Raw genomic sequence first — 21,826 nt, 5'->3', positions numbered from 1 at the left:
AATCTCATTAGACTGCAGCCTAACTCCACATTTTTCTATTCTGCTTTATAGCCAATGACTTTAAAACATTTTCTACCTTTGCTGTCTCCATTTCCTTTCATCTTTTCTTGAATCCTCCAATAAGGCTTTCACCATCTCTACTTGACCAAAATGATGTTGTCAAGGTCACATGACAAGTGACATCCATGTTGCTAAATTTACTGATCAATTCTCAGTCTTTATTTTACCTGATCAGTGGGATTTAACACGGTTTAACTTGTCTTTATTTTGAAAACATTTTTTTCCTTATCTTTTAGGACACATCACTCTCTGGCCCACAACCTCTAAATGTAGGAGTACCCCAGGGCTTGATCCTTGGACCTCTTCTCTTTCTACCTAAACTCACTCTTCTAGTGATCTCATGCAAAACCTTGGACTCATCTTTGACTCATCTCTTTCCCTCACATCCTGCTACCACCTTCATCCAAGCAATCACCATCTATCTCCTGGACCATGGCAATAAATTCATTTCTGCACCCCATTCTTCCTCAACTAGTAAAGAAGCCAATATAATCTTTTAAAAGCCTTAAGTCAGATCACATCACTCCTGTGTTCAAAATTTTCCAGAAGCTTTCCATCAGAATAAGGCCAAGTGATCTACAAGCAGTATGATTTAACCCTAGCTCTCACCTTTCTCTGTGTTCCCACTGATCAGTGCACTCCAGCCAAATGCCTCAGGGCCTTTGCCCCTTGCTAGTCTCTCTAGAATATTTTCCTCTCAGATATCTTATGTCTGCTTCCTTCAGTTTCTGTGAGTTTCTGCTCAAATATCACCTTATCAGTGAGGCCTTCCCTATTGTAAGAGATCACACCCTTCACACTCACTATTCTTCCTGACTGAATTTTCTTCATAACATTTACCTTATCTGGCACACTGTATGCTTTACTTGTTTGTTTAGTTTTCCCCTCCCCCCAAAACTCCATATGAGCAGAGATTTTTGTCTGTTTCCTTCATAGCTGTATCAGCTGCACCTAAAATAGTGTTTGGCAAATACTATGTGCTCAATAAATAATTTGGGATGCAATGTATCATTATTAACATTATATCACTTATATAAAAATAGTATAATTTAAACTTTCCATGTCAAAGAAAAACTTCAGAGCATGAATAAACAAAACACACAGATTCTGTCAAAACTTATTCTGGTTAATGCTGCCAATATTTTTGGTGGCTTTTCTCAAAAACACTGTTTCACTCAAGTAGCGTTGCTTATCTGAGAAATGAGCTAGCAGAAGAAAGGATATGGAAAATAAACAAAAACCAGTATTTTTTGTACACATTTTAGGGGACCAATCCCGTATCTTGAAAAATTCAGCAATTTAACTAAAGCATCGTAATTGGATCGATTTCAGTCTGGATGTGAAACTAATTTAACTATTCATTATGAAATTTAAAAAAAAACAGCCCTAATTCCTAGTACAAATCTAGACTTTATCCAACTTTTATGTGTGTATGTGCTTGTGTATATGTGTGCATGGGTATAAAATGCAAGGAATGAAAAGGTTTTAGGTAAAATTAAAAATAAAATATTAAAATTTGAAAGGTGAAAGGAATTGTTTCCATGCAAACTCATATAGACTTGATATTGTACCATGAAGTGTGCTTGTAGTCAGAAAAGAAACTGTAAACAGAACATGGTGGGAGTTCCATATTTTTCCTTTTGCAATGGCTTCCAGATGAAACTTGCTTATTTTATAAGATATTTTTTTTCCTGGCTGCCAGGATTGCAAAATCCATCTGTGATCTGAAATAATAAAGTTATATCTTTCTGCATCTTAAATCATGACTCTGACCTGAACGTCTACAACTGGAATTTGACTGACCATTTGGTTGATTATGTGTAAAACAGGATAAACATCAGCTTAGCTATGTCACATCTGTATTAAGCAGAGTGTTAACAGCAGCAAAAAAAATCTATTTTTGTCTTAAAACACCAGCACATATGTTTTTAAAACATGCATGTTAGAAAATAAGTTGAATGAGAAATAAGGGCGTGTGGTCTGAAAGCCAGATTATGTAATTGAAGGATGTGTCTTTTATTGAAAGTTCTTCATTGCCCCCAATTAATTGTATTGAGCACTTAATCATCACATTTAGTTTATTTTTTTCATCTTGGAACATGAAAAATGTTACTGTTTGTAAAAGTTAAAGGTGTTTACAGAAAGTTCTGAATAAACTTAGCACCTGTGTTATACCTATCATTTTAATCTGGCTCAGCACCATCTTTGCGTTTCTTCTCTACAAAGTTTACTTACTCTGAAAAACCACAGAGCACAAAAACCATTCCTCAGTGGGAAGGTGGCTGGATTTTCCAAGACAATTGCTAACGTGTATTAAAACAATCCTTCAAACTTTAGAGTGATGAAATAATACTAAAATTGTTGAACATGGTTCAATTTTTTTGCAGTTTTATACTCTAGGAGCATGGGATGGTGCTAATTTTAAGGTCACATTGATTCTCTGAGTTATCTGTGTCTGGGTGTTTTGCTTTTTAATTTAACTGGCCATTTTAGTCTATAAAAAACCATCAGCAAATGAAAAAACTTGACTGGCCTGTCCATCCTTGTACCAGCTGAGAGAGGCAGAAGGAATTGCATAGGCTTCACATTCCAAGGTCAGGGTGTTGTTTACTTTGATCTTCACTTCTTTGGGGGAAAGACCTGGCCCCAGGAGGTCGCTTTTACTGATTATGGGTGGAACTGCATAAACACAAATATTAAAGTATTAAACATTAGTTCTTTTAAATGGAATGACATGGAACACAGTGAGGATCACTTAATAAGCAAACAAGGAAATAACTTGGGCATCTTCTATGCTCTCCTTTCATCAAGGACCCAAGTTAGCATCTTATGAAATGGCAGTGTTCATATACAGAATGTGAAGAAAACTACCTTCTCTCCTCATCATTATAATACTGCCAATGAGGTTAATGTCCTTCACAGAACAGTTAGTTTAGGTTTTTCCAGGTCCCCAGACACAGTCTGAGTATGACCCATAGAATGCATTTTATTAGTCACTAAGGGGACTGATTCAAAGAACAAAAGACAATAAAAAAGATGCTCTTCCTTTTTAAAAACAAAATTCTGAAATGTATTGCCTATCAGTGGTAGCATAATTTTTTTTAATAGGTCAACGTACAGTGGATTAGCCCAAAGTCACTGACAAACTCATCGTAGGCTGTTGAATAGAGCATATATATTTAAGGAAGAGTTTTGTGCATGCAAGTACTTATATGCAGCAGAATTCAGAAGAGGGTAATTCACAAGAAAAAAATAGAGAAACTTAAGGAAGTGCCACTGACAAGTTCTCCAAAAAGTTGAAGAGAGCAGATTCAGTGGGCTTTCACATCTTTAAGCAATTGAAGTCATGGGCACAGTGCTTAATTCAACTTCCATCTTAATGAAGCAAGCTGGATAAACGATAAGCTTTAATGATGAATATAAATAATTATGAACCCATAATGAAAAACAGAATTGAAAAAGTGAGAAAACTGGGAACATAGTGTTCTTTCGGGACTTACTGTAGACCTTCACTTCATAGTGCTTTATCATCTCTCCTGCCTCATTAGTGGCTACACAAGCGTATCTCCCAGCACTGTCCTCCTGTGCATTTAGGATCTGCAGAGTCCTACCTCCTGAAAAGCAATGGAACACCAAAGAATCTCTGAAGTCACAGTGGCAGCAGGGTTTGCACAAACCACCAGGTTTTAGTTCTTACTATTAACACATTTCTTCTCCTCTATGCCAATTCTGTAAGAGACATTTGACACAGACAAACTACAATATAGATGGGCATTACTTTGTGGATGGAGACATTCACTAAGTCCACGATGGTCCTCCATGGTAATGACTCTCATGCTCATTCTGACCCTCCCCTACCTCTCTGCACACACTGTAATTAAGGTTCTTATTTTACTCTCTTCACAAATAGGTCTTCTGCCTTTGTCATCTTCCTCTCATCTACCTGGCCTATCAGTAGAGACTGATCTTGCTAAAACACAATTTTTATTATGGTATCTTTCTTCCTAAAAATCTTCAGTGGTTCTCAATTGACTAAAGTATAAAGTCAAAACTCTCAATCCAGGTATTTAAAACATGACTCCAACATTCCTTCCTGATCTTATCTCCTACCTGCCCCCTTCCCTGCCATACACACATGTACACACAATGTCTCCACTCAAGAAGGAGATGAGGAGTCTGTTTATTATTATTTGCACATAGATATGCCATTCTCCTTCGTACTTTCCCACACTAGACATCCTGAAGGATCTGAAATCTCTCCTAACTCATTTCCAACTAACAAAATTCTATAACTTTCTTTAAGGTTTGGTTCAAGTTATGTCTATGACAAAGCATTTCCTGACTACTTCAGCCCACGGTGGCCACTCCTTCTTTTGAATTCTTATAAAACTTGTCACTATTCCATTTGTCATAACCTATGACTATTCAGAACCCATGATTATTCATGGATTCCTGTTGTTAATTAACTTTCACATGTATTATCTCTATAAACTTCTTAAAGCCAGTGATCATACTTTTAAATTCTTTGTTTTCATACATATTGTCAGGTATTAAAGAGGAATAAATAAACTCTGTCAATCTAAATACTAACCCTCAGGAGGCAATTCAACAAAAAGTGAATTTCTACTCTTTTTGGCATTCTACATTATATTTGAGCAATTAATTACACTGTATTTATTTACTTGCCTTTTATTTACTTTATTGGTCTTTCAAAAAGTAATTTTAGATAACTTAGATTACAACATACATACAAAATATTAAAAAATAAGATAGCAGTAGTACAATACCACCAACAACATTAAGTATTTTTATAAAAATAGTCAATGATTCTGTTCTTCTGTAAAAGTAGATGGCACAAATGCAACTTGGGCATCTGAAGTAAGCTAATTACCTGGAAGAATGCGGATATTTCGGTTGGATTCTAAAGGAGTTCCATTCTTAAACCAGGTGATGGTGGCTGGGGGATATGAATAAGCTTCACAGACCAAAGATGTGGGGCTGTTAAGGATAACAGTGACATCTTCAGGCATGCCATCGCTATCAACACCAGCAATTGTAGGAGATACTGAAAAAGATTTAAAACTTGATCAAAGAAATATATTCAGAAATTTCTTTATTTGTACATTTCTAAGTTTCCATAGTACTTATTTGTGTAATTCCATTCCCTAACAATTACAGAAACAATTGATTAGTGTCCTCATTCTACACAAAAGCAGTGAGAACCTCAAAAAGCTCACAGAGTAATGGAGGAGATGACACATAAAAAGGAATCATAACACAATGTAGTATGCGCAATACTGGGAATTTTGGTGCAGGATATATGGAGGCATGGCATCCAATCCAATCTGAGGTGTGGGGCGGTGTGTGGACTCTCATGAGGCAAGATCTCCTAATGGAGCAGATTTCAAACTGAGCCTCAAAGGACTGGTGGTGGTCAGAAGGTGAAAGAAGGGAGACTACTAGGAGGAGGGAGCATATTGGGAGCAGAGTAGTGTAAACAATGAGGGGCAAGCAGGAAATATATAGAGGATGGATTCAAGGGGGTCAATGTTGGAAGCAGGGGAAAGACAGACAAGTACAGCTGCTCCATAAAAGATAGTGAGGGCCTGAACTAGAGCAGTGAAGAAAGGCATAAAGAGGGGGGAGCAACTAAAGATAAATTTAAGAAATCAACTGGCAGGATTTGATGACAGAATTTAAGGGGTAAAGAAACCAACGTCAAATATAACTTCCAATTTTACTGCTTGAGAACGAACCTAGGTAAACTTCAATGAAGCAAAATAAATAGAAAATATGGAAAGATTTGCTCACTTAGGAGGGGAAGATGATTTGTTCAGTCTGAGTATCTTGAATTTTAAGTGTCTGTGAGAATTCCAGGTAGAAATGTCCAACAAGCAACTGTATATAGAAATCTGAACCTTGGGAGAAGGATCAGCGTTGCAGGTATGGATTTTAAAAAGTCTCCAGTTGATAAGAGATGAAAATTAAACCTCTGGAAATTAAGTTTTTGTTACTTGATCAGAATATCTAGAGTAAAATGAACACTGAAGTAAGGACTAAATGTGAGGGAACTTAATGTTTAAGAGACAGATTAAGTAAGAGTCCATAAAGGAGGGAGAAAGGGAGCAACCAAAGGGGTGCAAGGATAACTGGGGAAGAGCAATGTCCAGGAGAAAGTGATACATAATATCCAAACATTAACATAAGGACTGAACAATGTTTGTTGGATCTAACAACAGGGTAGTCTTCACCACAGCAGCGTCAAGAATGGTGTGGGCAGAAGCCCATATTTAGTGGGACAAGAAGTTTAGACAGGGAATAGTGACTGTATGAAGTGATGGAGACAGTAGAAGGTAAAGCTGAAGGTAAAGCAGATGGTGGGCATGACTGGCAGACCAAAGAAGGGGGAAAGATACAGGATCAAGGGCATAAGCAGAAGCAGTAACTGTGAACAAAAAGGATAACACCCTCTGGGAAAAGAAAGGGTAAAGACACTGAATTATGGCTGGGTAGATTGGAAACTGCCAGTGCACACACCTGAATAGCCTCAACTTTATATGAAGTTGGTGAAAAGAAGACTTGAATTCAGATCCCTCATCTTCAATGAATGAGGGAAAATGATAAGAAATAAGTAACTAGGAAGGGGGTAGGAGGCAGAGGAAGGAATATAGTCAGAGAGCATGACTTGAGATGCCTGGGGTAAAGAATAAGTGATCTCCACTGGAGAGAGTCCCCAGGGAGCTCAGGTCTCTTGGGAAGTCAGATTTCAGTTACTGAAAGGAGCCAGAAAGAGTTTTAAATCAGGTTTTCAGAGGACAGGGATAGGATCTGGACATGAGCCAGTACTGGGAGGTGAGTCAGTGGTAGGAGGAAGGAGGCATGAGGAACATAGAGCTCTAAGAGAAGCAGTGGGCTACAGGAGAGGAGAAGAAATCCAGGGTGGGGCATTTGCCTTTCATACGCTGATGGGCATGCAGAGAAGACAGGTGTGTTAGGAGACAACTGGCTCATGAACTCTCATTCTTACTTATCCACGCATCTGTTATTCACTGTTATGTTAGGTGCTGGGGCTATATCCTTTTCAAGATAAAAAGGGTTCTGTCCCAGGGAGTTTATAGTTTTATGTAATTATTACTTATATATACTATTTATTTGACACTTATTAATACATTATCCAGTATTCTGACTTAACATTTCTGGCCTGTATATCTCTTCTACTCAATTAGACTGTAAGCTGCCTGAGGGCTATGTCCTGTATGGGAGTTTCTATGTATGGGACTACATATTCCCCCAGTCTAGCCAATAACTATCAAAGCATACAAACAGGGCTTCCCTGGTGGCGCAGTGGTTAAGAGTCCGCCTGCCGATGCAGGGGATGCGGGTTCGTGCCCCAGTCCGGGAAGATCCCACATGCCGCAGAGCGGCTGGGCCCGTGAGCTATGGCCGCTGAGCCTGCGTGTCCAGAGCCTGTGCTCCGCCAACGGGAGAGGCCACAACAGTGAGAGGCCCGCATACCACACACACACAAAAAAACAAAAACAAAAACATACAAACAAATAAAAATTGCAAAAATTTGCATCCTCAATTATAGATAAGTTTATTTAAGTAGAATGAAATGTGTTTTGATATTAGTAATCAAATACAATACATTTAGGCAGTGCATTTTAAATTTCTAACGTGAGCAGAAATTAGGAATCTATTTTAATATCATTTCCAAGACATAAGTATAACTTTAATGCTGTAGAAACTGAATGTGTAGTTATTTCATCATTCCTACTCCATATTTTTTCATGGTGTAGTTTTTATTGCTCTCAAAGGGTTTGATATTCAAATGTACAAGCTAATCTGTATTAAATCAGAAGGAGACCATGTCAGATTTAAAACCTACACTTGTAGTTGCAGTCTACATTTTAATGTAGGAATCTTCACAGCTTATCACTGACAAAATAGAATTTACACATTATATATTAATTTCAAGGGGAGGGGATTTATCTGGGAAAAATAACTATTAATTAAATGGCAAAATATCTAAATTTGCAATGTCCAGATAATTTACTGCACAGCAATACCTGTCAACTTTCTTCCTTTAAGATTTTTTAGGGATTAATGAGTTAGCAAATGACACAGATAAAAACACATAAAGACAGATGAGCAGCATATTATGTTAAGAAAAAGAAAATCTATGGTAGTTGCTCACCCCAGCGGGAGCAGATGTTCTGCTCACAATACTGCTACATAAGTTGGCAAAGGGAAGGAGGGGAAATATGTTTTAAGACAGAGGAGAGCACACTTCTAAAATAAAATCATTTTAATGATGTTTTGTTTTGTTTGAACCCTTCAACCTCGCAAGGGACCGTGTTAATTCACTATCGCTCATGAGCAAGCATACAATTTTGGTGTGCTTGTCTGCATCTCCTCTCCTTCATGATAGTTACCAACAGAGATTTCAGTATGGGCAATTACCAATAATGGCAGAGTCCCACAAAGAAATTATAAAACATCTCACGGTGATCCTCTTTCACTGTTGACCTGCTTCTTTTTGACCAGTATTTATTTTTCCTTTACTACTGCTTATTTAATGTCTATCTTGTTCATAGTTGTACTTTGCACAAAACACAGTACCTGGCATATAGTAGGTATGCCAAATGTAATGAATGAATGTATGAATTAATAAAAGAAAACCAGCAAATGTACACAAGCACTGGTCCTTCTGAAATAATGAAATTCTATAGTAGAAATATTAAGTAAACAGAAAAAGAAGAGAATTTAGCCTATTGCCATGGCTGATTCTTCAAGATTTGCAGCAATGCTTATACCTACCCAACACATTAAGACTGAAACTTCTGCTCTTGTCACCAGCTGTATTAGAAGCCAAACATGTATATCTTCCAGTGTGTGACACTTGGGCATTGGTAATCTGAAGAAAACGTCCACCAGACATAAGATGATGGGTGTCATCTTCTTTGAGGAACTGCCCATCTTTCTGCCATGTAATTTCTGGCACTGGATTCCCTATAACAAAAAGCCATTTCTGAGAGTTGGCTAATAATCACATGTCTACAGTTGGTAACTAAAAGGATGCATTTTCATTCATTTCCCTTTTAAAATATTCCACTTCTGAAACAATGCAGTAGCCATTCATTTTTAAATAAATTTGTAAACATAACTGAATTTATAATAATAATCATGCTATGATTTAAAAAATCTATAAGTGAAAGAGTTATGTTAGTCTCTGTGTTTAACTAAATTTATACCATACCTTAGGCTATTACAATTAAATATTTTCATAGTAAAATACACTTAAAAAATAATAGAGCATACATGTTTACTAAAATTATTACTCATGAATACCTTTGCATTCATATTAAATTTTTAAAGAAGATTTTTATTTTTGAGGGAAAGCTTAAAAAAAGGAAAATTAAAACTTTAATTAAACAATTCAACAAGCAGATATGTATACAAGGATTCTAGCATAGATATATAGATAGGTAGAAAAATAGAAATATATATTAATTATTCCTTTAATATTTATAGCCTAGAGAAAAAAGATCTTTCATATTTTTCATGGGACTTTTGTTAAATATTAAGTTTTAAATTGTTGAAACATTTTTTTTGAAAATTTAAAACTATAAAAACAAGTTCTGTTAGGAAAGAGGATTAGGATGATATCATATTAAGGCACAACTGTATTGGCCATGGAGCTTGTTCTATGGCCCTGCCTGGGCAGGAAAGCAAATTCACAGGCCTACCCAACTGCTGAGTATAGCACACGGTCCTATCCAACTAGGAAGAATGACCAGAGAATCCCGGTAACCCAGGCCTATTCTACAGTTGCACTTGGGCAGGAAACCAAACCATCAGTCCTATCCAACTGTTCCCAGCCAATGGCACCCCCCGTCCCGACCTCACATCTCAGGCAGAGGCAGTGGCCTCACCCAAATAGAGACCCTGAGAGAAAACCCCACCTACCCAAGGATGCTACCAGCTGACCCATCCAGAACCCCAAGTTGAGTTGAATGGTGAAAGACAATCTCTGCTGAAGCAAACCTGTAAAGTCTGGAATCAGAGACCCCTTACTCAAGTGTGCAGATACCAATACAAGGAATCAGGTAAACATGACACCTCACAGGAAACGAATAAAGCTCCAATAACTCAATAACTGACCCTAAAAAATGGAGATCTATGAACTGTGAAATCAGAATAATACTCTTAATCAAGTTTAGTAAACAAAATGAAGAAAACAATGCATGAACAAAATGAGAAGTTCAACAAAGAAATAGAAATCATAAAAAATCCACAATCAAACAAATGAATACTAGAGCTAAAGAATAGAATGACTGAACTAAAGAATTCAAAAGAGAGCTTCAACTTCAGAGCTGACCAAGCAAAAGAAAGAATCAGTAAACTAGAAGATAGATCATTTGAAATGATCCAGTAGGGGATCAAAATGAAAAAAGAATGAAAAGTGAAGAAAGCCTACAGGAGTTATGAGATACTATTACAAAAACAATATACACGTTATGGAAATCCCAGAAGGAGAGGAGAATGAGAAAGAAACATAAAGTATATTTAAAGTGATAATGTCTGAAAACTCCCCAAACGGACATCCAGACCCATGAGGCACAAAAGATCCCAAATAGACTGAACTAAAAAAGGGCTACACTGAAACACGTTATAACTAAATTTTGAATGTAGTAAGAAGAAAGCAACACATCACATACAAGGGAACCCCCCATAAGAGTATAGGCGGATTTCTCATAAGAAACTTAGAAGGCTAGGAGAGAATGGCATAAAACATTCTAAATATTGAAAAAAAAGGCTGTCCACCAAGAATACTATAGCTGGCAAAATATGAAATGACAGATAAAGATTTTCCCAGACAAGCAATAGGTGAGGGAAACAAACAAAAACAAAAAAACACACCAGACCTGTCTTGCAAGAAATTCAAAATGGCATTCTCAAGTAGAAATAAAAGGATGCTAATTATCATCGTAAAATCACATAAATGTATGTGCAAAACTCATTGGTAATAGTAAATATGTAGTCAAAGTCATATTCTCTAACACTGTAATGGTGATATGTAACTCACTTTTAAAATTTAAAAAACAAACATTTTAAAAATAGCTGTATCTATAATTTGTTATTAGATACACAAAATGAAAAACACGTAAATTGTAACATTAATAACCTAAGATATGAGAGGAAGAGAAGTAAAAGTAAAGTTTATGTATGCTATCAAAGTTAAGTTATTATTAGTTTAAAATAGGATGTTATACATATAATATATTTTATGTAAGCCTCTGTTAACCACAAAGGAAAATAATCTTTAATAGCTACACAAGAAGTTATGGTAAAGCACTCAAAGCTTATTGCTAAGAAAGACATCAAATGACAAAAGAAGAGAAGGATAAGAAGCAAGGAAGAAAGTATCTACAAAACATTTAAAAAACCCCAATAAAATGGAGATAGTAAGTCCTTACCTATCAATAATTACTTTAGATGTAATGGATTAAATTCTCCAATCAAAAGACATAGAATAGCTAAATGAAGAAAAGAAAAAGCAAGATCCAACAGTATGTTACCTATAAAAGACTCACTTTAGCTTTAGAGGTACATGTGAACTGATAGTAGAGGGATATAAAAAGATATTTCAAGAACATGGTAACCAAAAGAAAGCTGGGCAGCTATACTTATATCAGCCTAGATTTTAAGCTAAAATTGGTCAAAAGAGGCAAGAGACAATGAAAAAGGGGTCAATCTATCAGAAAGACATAATAACTGTAAATATTAAATTTTACAGTAAATAAATAAAACTGTAAATATTAAACTGTAAATATTAAAGACATAAATAACTGTAAATAACATAATAACTGTAAACACCCAATATCGGAGCACCTAAATATATAAAGCAAATACTAACAGAGATAAAAGGAGAAATAAGCAGCAATAAAATAATAGTTGGGGGGGGGCTTCCCTGATGGTGCAGTGGTTGAGAGTCCACCTGCCGATGCAGGGGACACGGGTTCGTGCCCAGCTTCAGGAAGATCCCACATGCCGCGTGGCGGCTGGGCCTGTGAGCCATGGCCGCTGAGCCTGCGTGTCCAGAGCCTGTGCTCCACAACGAGAGAGGCTGCAACAGTGAGAGGCCCGCATACCACAAAAAAAAAAAAAAAAAAAAAAAATTGTTGGGGACTTTAACACCCCACTCTCAACAATGGATAGATCATCCAATCAGAGAATCAATAACAAATCAGAGATTTGAAAATTACCATAGACTCAATATACCTGACACATACAGAGCATTCTATACAACAAAAGTAGAATACACATTCTTCTCAAGCACACATAGAACATTTTCTAGGATAGCTCATACATTAGACCACAAAACAAATCTCAGTAAATCTAAAATTATTGAAATCATACCAAATATCTTTTATGACCACAATGATATGAAACTAGAAATCAATAACAGGAAGAAAGCTGGAAAATACACAAATGAATGGAAATTAAACAACATACTGTTGAACAACCAATGTATCAAAAAAGATATCAAAAGGGAAAAAAAATTTGAGACAAATGAAAATGGAAACACAACACACCAAGACTTAAGGGATAGAGCATAGGCAGTTTTAAGAGGGACATTTACACTGATAAATGCATACATCACAGAAGAAATAAGATCTCTAAAAAAAATCTAGCAGTACACCTCAAGGAACTAGGAAAAAAACAGACTAAGTCCAAAATTAGCAGAAGGAAGATAATAATAAAAATTAGAGCAGAAATAAATGAAATAGAGTACAAGGAAACAATAGAAAAGATTAATAAAACTAAGAATTGGTTCTTTGAAAAGATAAAATTGACAAAACATTAGCTAGACTAAGAAAAAAAAAAGACAGGACCCAAATAAATAAGATTATAAATGAAAGAGGAGACATTACAACTGATACCACAGAAATACAAAGAATCATAAGAGACTACACTCAACAACTATAGCCAACAAACTGGACCACCTAGGAGAAATGGGTAAATTCCTAGAAATATACAACCTGTCAAGACTAAATCATGAAGAAAAAGAAAATCTGAACAGACCAACTAGTAAGGAGATTAAACCAGAAGTCAAAACCTCTCAACAAGGAAAATCTAGGACCAGATGGTTTCAGTGATAAATTTTACCAAATGTTTAAAAAAGAATTAATATCAAGTCTTCTCAAACTCTTTCAAAAATTTGACGAGGGAACATTCCCAAACTCATTTTACAAAGCCATCATTACCCTGACACCCAAGTCAGGTAAGGACACCACAAGAAAAGAAAACTACAGGCCAACATCCCTGATGAATATAAATACAAAATTCTCAGAAAATACTAGAAAACTGAATTCAGCATCAAATTAAAAGGATTATACACCATGATCAAATGGTATTCATCTCTGGGATGCAAGGATGGTTCAAGATACACAAATCAATGTAATACATTATATCAATAGAATGAAAGATAAAAATCATATGCTTATTTCAATAGATGCAGAGAAGCACCTGACCAAATTCAACATCTATTTATGATAAAAAAATCTCAACAAATTGTATATAGAAGGAACATTCCTCAACATAATAAAGGCCATATGACAAATCTGCAGCTAACATCATACTGAGTACTGAAAGACTGAAAGTTTTTTAAGATCAAGAACAAGATGAGCGTGCCCACTCTCATCATTCCTATTCAACACTTTATTGGAAGTCCCAGCCAGACAATCAAGCAAGAAAAAGAAATAAAAGGCATCAGAATTGGAAAGGAAGAAGTAAAGTTCTCTCTATTTGTAGATGACATGATTATTTATATAGAAAGTCCTAAAGACTCCACCCCAAAACTGTTTGCTTTAATCAACAAATTCAATAAAGTTTCAGATACAAAATCAACATTAAAAAAATCACTACATTTTTATACACTAACAACAAATGATCTGAAAAAGAAATTAAAAAAAAATCTTATTTACAATAGCATCAAAAAAACCCAAAAAACTTAGGAATAAATCTAACCAAGGAGGTGAAAGATCTCTACATTGAAAACTATAAAACATTGATGAAATAAAAGAAGACACAAATAAACGGAAAGATATCTTGTGTTCATGGATTGAAAGAATTAATATTGTTAAAATGTCCATATTACCCAAAGCTATTTATAGGTTCAGTGCAATCTCTATGAAGATTCCAATGGCATTTTTTACAGAAATGGAAAAAAAAATCTTAAAATTTGTTTGGAATCACAAAAGACACTGAATAGCCAAGGCAATCCTGAGAAAGAAGAGCTGGAGGCATCATACGTCCTGGCTTCAAACTACATTACAAAGCTACAGTAATCGAAACAGTAAGGTACTGCCATAAAAAAGACACATATACCAATAGAACAGAATCATAAGCGCAGAAATAAACCCATGCATATACGATCAACTAATATTAGTCAAGAGGGTCAAGAATACTCATTGGAAAAAAAGTCTCTTCAATAAATGGCAGTGGGAAAATTGGATATTCACATGCAAAAGAAGGAAACTAGACCTGTGTCTTACACCACTCACAAAAAGTAACTTGAAATGTATCAAAGGCTTAAATGTAAGACCTCAAACCATAAAACTCCTGAAAGAAAACAGAGGGACGGGGACTTCCCTGGTGATGCAGTGGTTAAGAATCCTCCTGCCAATGCAGGGGACATGGGTTCGATCCCTGGTCCAGGAAGATCCTACATGCTGCAGAGCTGCTAAGCTCGTGAGCCACAACTACTGAAGCCTGAGCACCTAGAGCCTGTGCTCCACAACAAGAGAAGCCCCCACTCGACACAACTAGAGAAAGCCTGCGTGCAGAAATGAAGACCCAATGCAACCAAAAATAAAATTTAAAAAAAAGCAAATTAAAAATAAATAAACATTAAAAAATAAACAAAATAATAAAAAAATTTTAAAAAGCAGCTGAAATTTAAAAAAAAGAAAACATAGGGACAAAGCTCCTTGACATTGGTCTTGGCAATGATTTCTGTGATACGACACCAAAAGCATAAGCAACAAAAGCAAAAACAAATGGGCCTACATCAACTAAAAAGCTCTATACAGCAAAAGAAAACATCAACAAAATTAAATGGCAACCTACAAAGTGGGAAAAAATATTTGCAAAGCACTATCTGATAAGGGGGTTAATATCCAAAATATGTAAGGAACGCATATAACTCAATAGCAAACACACACACACACACACACACACACACACACACAGGATTCAATTAAAAAAATGGCAAAGGACCTGAATAGACATTTTTCCAAAGAAGATATTCAAATGGCTGACAGGTACAAGACAAGCTGTTCAGCATCACTAATCATCCAGGAAATGCAAATCAAAATCACAATGAGATATCACCTCACACCTGTTAGAACAGCTATTATCAAAAATACAGGAAATGACAAGTGTTGATGAGGATGTGGAAAAAAGGGAACCCTTGTGCACCTTTGGAGGGAATGTAAATTGGTATAGACCCTATGGAAAACAGTATCAAGGTTGCTCAAAAAACTAAAAATAGAACTACCATATGTGCAGCAATTCTACTTCTAGGCATATATCCGAAGAAAACGAAATCACCATCTCAAAGAGACATCTGCACTCCCATGTTCATTGCAGCATTATTCACAATAGCCAAGACATGGAAACAGCCTAAGTGTCCATAGATAGATGACTGGATAAAGAAAAGGTGACATATATAAAACTATGCATATAATTTAATATTATTATTAAATACTAAATATTACTATACAATATATAATACCAATACTATTTACTATATATATATATATATATATATATATATATATATATAATTTAATATTATCCAGTCATGAAAAAAGAAGGAAATCCTATCATTGTTGACAACACAGATAAACCTCGAGGACATTATACTAAGGGAAATAAGTCAGACAGAGAAAGACATACTGTATGTTCTCACTTATACGTGAAATCTAATAAAACCAAACTCATAGAAACTGAGAACCCATTAGTGGTTATAGAGGTAGGAGGTTAGAGGTGGGGCAATGAGTGACGGTGGTCGGAAGGCACAAAGTTCCAGTTATAAGATGATAATTGTGATTGCAGTTAACAATACCATATTGTATAATTGAAAGCTGCTAAGAGAGTAGATCTTAAAAGTTCTAATTACAAGAAAAAAAGTTGTGTAGCTATGTGCAGTGATGGATGTTAGCTAAACATTGTGGTGATCATTTTGTGTGTGTGTGTGTGTGAGTGTGTGTGTGTGTATAATCACCTTAAACTTATGCAATATTATATGTCAGTTATATCTCAATGAAACTGAAAGAATAAAAAAGAATATCTTAAAAAACCAAATGTCAACATTAAAAAAAAAAAACTGGAAGGCTCAAGATGGGATGCTACAAAATTTAGGCAGCTGTTCTCTATGCAATAGTTGTTACCACATCATTGCAAGAAAAAAAAGACAACAGGTTAAGTAATAGTGTATGTGACACTTTTTATATCTGTCTTTTTTAAAATGAAAATATTTCCTTGCTTACTTAAATGTATTCCTCATGCAAGGCATGTAAACAACGAAATAAGAAATTGAATCTTCCTTAAAACACTTGCTTTCTATAAAAAGTATGGACTGCTCTAGTTGTTCCATTAAAACTGCAAGGCTGTGCCTTTACTAAAAAGACAGTCTTGAACACATTCTCTTAGAGATCTGTTTATTTTTATTACATGCAACACAATGATTCACTGGTAAAGCCAGTGAAATTTGGTTTAGAATTTTCATTTTTATTTTTACTCTTCTCCATTTCCTTTGTAATATGCAAACGTGTTTACAAAAGGTGACAGTTTTGATCTTGGGTCATTCCCACTATCAGTGATGCTATACTTTCACCAAAATTCCTATTTCTTTGAAATAAAATTTAAGAAAACAACAAAAAGGAAAGGAAGGTACAAACAAAGAGAAGGAAAGAAAAAATAAGAGGAGGTGGGACAGGAAATCTTACCCACAAGTAGGAACAGGATTAAAAAAAAGAAAGAATAATTTATTGAGTTGAAAGAAAAGACTAATGTGTCTTTTTCTGTCCCTCTCTCTTGTTTTCCTTCCCCCCCCACTCCCTCTCTCCTTCCTTCCTTCCTTTTTTTCAGTGTAGGAACTTCCTTTTAATCTCCACAGAATCTGAAAGGTTTCCTCCAGATTTCTACCGTCTATACTGGGCTAGAATTCAAGGTCAAATGCTTGACTTTTCTCAACTAAGAGATAAGTGGAGGCAATGAATAACTAGTGAGTTGAGCAGAAATGCAAGAGCTGAGCCCCTTACCTGTCACTTCACAAGTCAACGCAACACTCTGTTTCTCTTTTACCTTCACATCTTCAAATGTATTTTCACCCACAATGTGAGGTGGTACTAAAAAAAAAAAAAAAAAAAAAAGACAGAAAAAGTAACAGTTCTAACAGCAGAATAGTTACTTAGAGGCATCTATTTTCATATTTTTATTAGGCTGTACCCTTTAAAACAATCCCTCCAAATTCTCATTATTATTTGTTTACTAGAATAATGTTATCATATTGTTTGATCAATTCTAAGATATACTATAAAGTTATATGTCATAAATTCAATTATAATGAATTTTATTGTATGTAAATCATAAAATCTGGATAAATGTCAACAAGTCAATGAGTAAAAAAATCTATTAGACATTTATTTCTCCCTCTATAACTCTGATAAGCACTCACATTAAACAAGTTATCAGAGTCTTAGAACATTGTTGAACAATTGTGAACTGATAAGACATGGCATTTCAGCCTTTTTAATCCAACTGATTACGTACAAACCATTCTAACATTGAATTCTTGCCAAGAGTGACAGTCCAGGGGCCAAAGAATACATAAATGTAAGTTCAAGCTGCAGATAAATTTTAACTCTGCTTCCAGAATGTATTTAAGACAATTTTATTTTGTCTAGATATTGTAAGTTATATAAATACCTAATACTGAAAGCCCAAAGGTTTTTCTTTCTTCACCAGCTGCATTCCTTACAACACAAGTATACTGGCCAGCATCTTCCATTCTGGTCTGCATCAACCGCAGAGTCCTTCCTCCTGTAGAAGCAAACCACCAGATGACGCAAAAAGAAATCTGTAACTTTACAAGTTAGCCGTGTAGTGCTGAATTTTGGGAAAATTTAATCAATTCACTTCAAAGGCCTTTAAAATGCATTTATGGCAAGCTTTTTAAAAATATCACGTTTTAAGGCTATATGAAGCAGAACAGATAATTCAGAAGAAATTTCTGATTTAATGGATAAAAAAAGTTAATACAAACCTAGGTGACAGCAAGTAAGAAATGGAGTTTCACAGAGGTACTGTTTGAACATAATCTTGAAAGGTAAGTATTCTTTAACACAGAGAGGAGTTAAGAGACACCGCTGTAGGTAGAGTATGAATGAGGATCTAGAGGTAGAAAGTAGATGTGAGGTGTGGCACCTAAAACAGAACAGGAAGATAAAACAGTGAGAGATGAGACTAGTTGGAGTATGACCAGATTCTGTGGGCCTTTGAATGCTATGCTAAGGAATTTAGACTTTATTGTGTTCACTAAAGGCTATGGAAGTACATAAACAAAAAAGTCATGCTCTGATTCGTTCTTTAGAAAAACAACTGTGACAGGATGTTTACAAAAAGATTCCCAGTTTGTCGTGGAACACATGAAATGGGAACGTTAGAAAGAGGACTACACCAACTACCCAGATTGGGGTGACATCAATATACAAGTGATGAATGAAACCAGGAAGACTGACTACCAGTTTTCAACGGAGTTTCATGGAATTCTAGCACTATTTACATCAAAGTTTATGAGGGTCACTTTGTTCATTAGCACGACTCTGATTTTGTTCCTCTTTATATTTTGAACTTCTATGTAATGAAGAAAGATTCTGGTAGACTGGGAATGAAACTCTGATATGCTGAAGGGTGTAATTTGGAGGAAATCTCCTATTAAGGACCAAGGAAGAGGAGCCAGCAGATGAGACTGAAACAAAGCTGGCAGAGAACAAAGAGACACACTGAGAGAACAGAGTCCTTGAGGACACGGGGAGAGGGAAGGGTAAGCTGGGACGAAATGAGAGAGTGGCATGGACTTATATACACTTTGTGTGCTTTGTGTCCACCTAGAAGGGTGGGATAGGGAGGGTGGGAGGGAGACATAAGAGGGAGGGGAGATGGGGCTATATATATATATATATATATGTATGTATGTATAGCTGATTCACTTTGTTATACAGCAGAAACTAACACACCATCGTAAAGCAATTATACTCCAATAAAGATGTTTAAAAAAGTGTAAATCATTTCTTAGGTTTTGTAATAATTTTCCACTCGGTGTATTTTTGCTTAGTACCCTGAATTTGAACTAAAAACATTGAAATGGTTAAACATAAAATTTTCATGTAAATATGCACCTGGATCTGAATTTATCAGGAGTTTCCATCTGCTTTATGTTTTTATAAACACAAGCCCTCATTGAGCTTTTCCTATAAGCAACCTACTCATCCTCAAACCAATGAAAGGTGAACTCAGTAGTATCTTATTTAGACAGACAAAACTGATTACCTAAATTCAGTCTTTTACCACAGTTGAATTTAAATAAGCAAAGTTGAATACAGAAATTCCCTAAACATGTCAAAAAACTTATGTTAATTAGGAAAGGATTCAAAAGCACTCACTGCTACTTCAGATTAGTGAGACCATAATATGATTCCAGTTGAGAGATACTAAAAAAATACAATGTTTATGAGTCATTGCTGGCTCTGCAAACCTCAACCTCATAATCATAAATCTCATGATCTTTCCTTTCTCTTTGTTTCCTGGTCCTCTCCCTTATTGCAGTGAAAGACAAAAAAGGGTTGGACAGTAAATTATACTTAGATGGAGACATTTCTCGTACCTATTAAATTTTTATAGCAGCTATCTGTTCTTGGCAGACAACTTCATAACAATGATAGGACCTTCAACAAAGTACTTCTTTCAGAAAAGCTTGACTTAACGTCTCAGGAGGACTAATCTTAATGAAACAGAAATGTGCAGCCGATCAAGGAACAAGCGAGTCATACGCCATTCATCTGATTCTCAGTCATCGATTGCACAACACACATGTTCAGACTGTAAAACTGAATGACTCTTCTGGCAGCACCACAAGGTGAAGTACATTTAATGTGTTCGCTCAGGGATTTCCAGCTGCTAGTCAAGCAAAACAAAGCTATACAATAGAACCAAAACACTACTCCTGTGGATCTATAATAAGTCAGAGTACCTCATTTTATCTTGCCTTTTTCCTTTCCAGGAGCCCTGATGTAGTTATTATATTTAAAAAGAATTCCTACTTTTTCAGCAATTGAGAATTTAAAAAAACCCAATAATATAAGGATGATTATAAGATAAGAAGATAATGTGTTCAGGTTTTTGGTAACCAAACTGCAATGAAATCTTTGCCATCCGTATGCATTCCTTAAGATCAACAGAGGCAGGCAGTCCTTCAAAAATGAAAGCATTGTAGGACACAGGAAAGTTTCCTAGGATAGGGAGACCCAAATCTTTTACCAGGTTGTCTATGGCAAATAACAACAAACATGTATTGGATGCTTAGGATATAAGCAAGCACTGTGTTAGCTGCTTTACACATATTAACTCATCTTTACAAAACCCCCTAAGAGGCAAATACCACTAGTATCCTCACTTTACAAGTGAAGAACTGAAGTTAGCAAAGTTAAGAAACTTGCCTGAGGTTATAAATCTAGTATTATAGGCAATAGATATAATAATTATAGCAATGTATATTCCTCATTAAGCCCCTATCATTTGTAGACCAAGATCTTGAAGAAACAGAGGGATCTTAGGCTATTCAGACCTAATTCAAATACTAGGAAAGTATCTTTTCTGAAAAAGCCTTCAAAAGTGAGAATTTAAACTTTGAACAAATTTAGGGGCAGGGAGCTTGTTACCTCTTAAAATAGCTCATCTTTCAACAATACAAATATTTCTTAAAGTTGTTTGTATTCAGACCGAAATCTGTCCCTAGAATTTTCCATACACTGGTATTACTTTTAACCTTTGGCACTAGACGGAACCAACATAATCTTTTCTATGCCATGGCTCTTCAAGTATTTAAATGTAATTTTCACTATGCTGTCATGAGTTACACAAGGTTTATTTTTTCAGGTTAAATAGAATTGGACATATAGTTTACTTTGCAATAATTTGCCATCATGATTATCCTCCTTCGAAAATACTGTCAATAAATCCTTCTTCTAATCTTCCTAATGAGTAAGTTAAATCCACAATACAACTGGTGTTTTACTTGTTTTATTGGTGAAAATATATTTTATTCATGTGGCAAAACACTGCATCTGTTTTCATGATAAACACATTATACTGTTAATGCATACTCAATAACCAAACCAATTCAGAGATCTTTTCATATGAAGAATTCTGAAGATATATCTCACCCTAATTTTCACCATTGGTTTTTGAATGTGAGTGCAGGAGTTTACTTAACTTTCATTTTGTTAGGTTTAACTCAAAAGTTCCAGAGTGAGGTGTGTTTGAATTCAGATGCCTTCATTCAGCACATTAGGTATTCTTCTAAATATCCAAGCTTTTTATTACCCATAAACTTGGCAAGATTATTTTCTTAGTCTGTACTCAAATTATTACTGAAAGGGGCCAAGTGCAGATTCCTGTGGCATGCCCCAAGACA

The 21,826-nt window shown here is 35.5% G+C and overlaps 1 protein-coding gene across 6 annotated transcripts in view; it reads right to left on the bottom strand.

Moving 5' to 3' along the window:
* The window catches only part of HMCN1 (hemicentin 1), a 526,618-nt gene that overhangs the window by 157,354 nt on the left and 347,438 nt on the right, over positions 1–21,826 (bottom strand). For all 6 annotated transcript variants that reach the window (XR_014015141.1, XM_081225456.1, XM_081225458.1 and 3 more), the window contains 6 exons: positions 18,061–18,174; positions 17,394–17,480; positions 8,881–9,072; positions 4,952–5,125; positions 3,561–3,674; positions 2,594–2,739 (listed from right to left, as the gene is read on the bottom strand). Coding sequence is in view for 5 of the 6 variants with exons in the window: in XM_081225456.1 (XP_081081582.1) it covers positions 2,594–2,739; positions 3,561–3,674; positions 4,952–5,125; positions 8,881–9,072; positions 17,394–17,480; positions 18,061–18,174 (827 nt within the window). In the remaining variant the exon portion in view is untranslated. The remainder of the gene's footprint in view (positions 1–2,593; positions 2,740–3,560; positions 3,675–4,951; positions 5,126–8,880; positions 9,073–17,393; positions 17,481–18,060; positions 18,175–21,826) is intronic.

Source organism: Mesoplodon bidens, assembly GCF_964165515.1.
Source record: "Mesoplodon bidens genome assembly, chromosome: 2".
Taxonomy (NCBI): Eukaryota; Metazoa; Chordata; class Mammalia; order Artiodactyla; family Ziphiidae; genus Mesoplodon; species Mesoplodon bidens.
The sequence above is the reverse complement of the archived record's forward strand: the minus strand, read 5'-3'. Positions and strand labels throughout refer to the sequence as shown.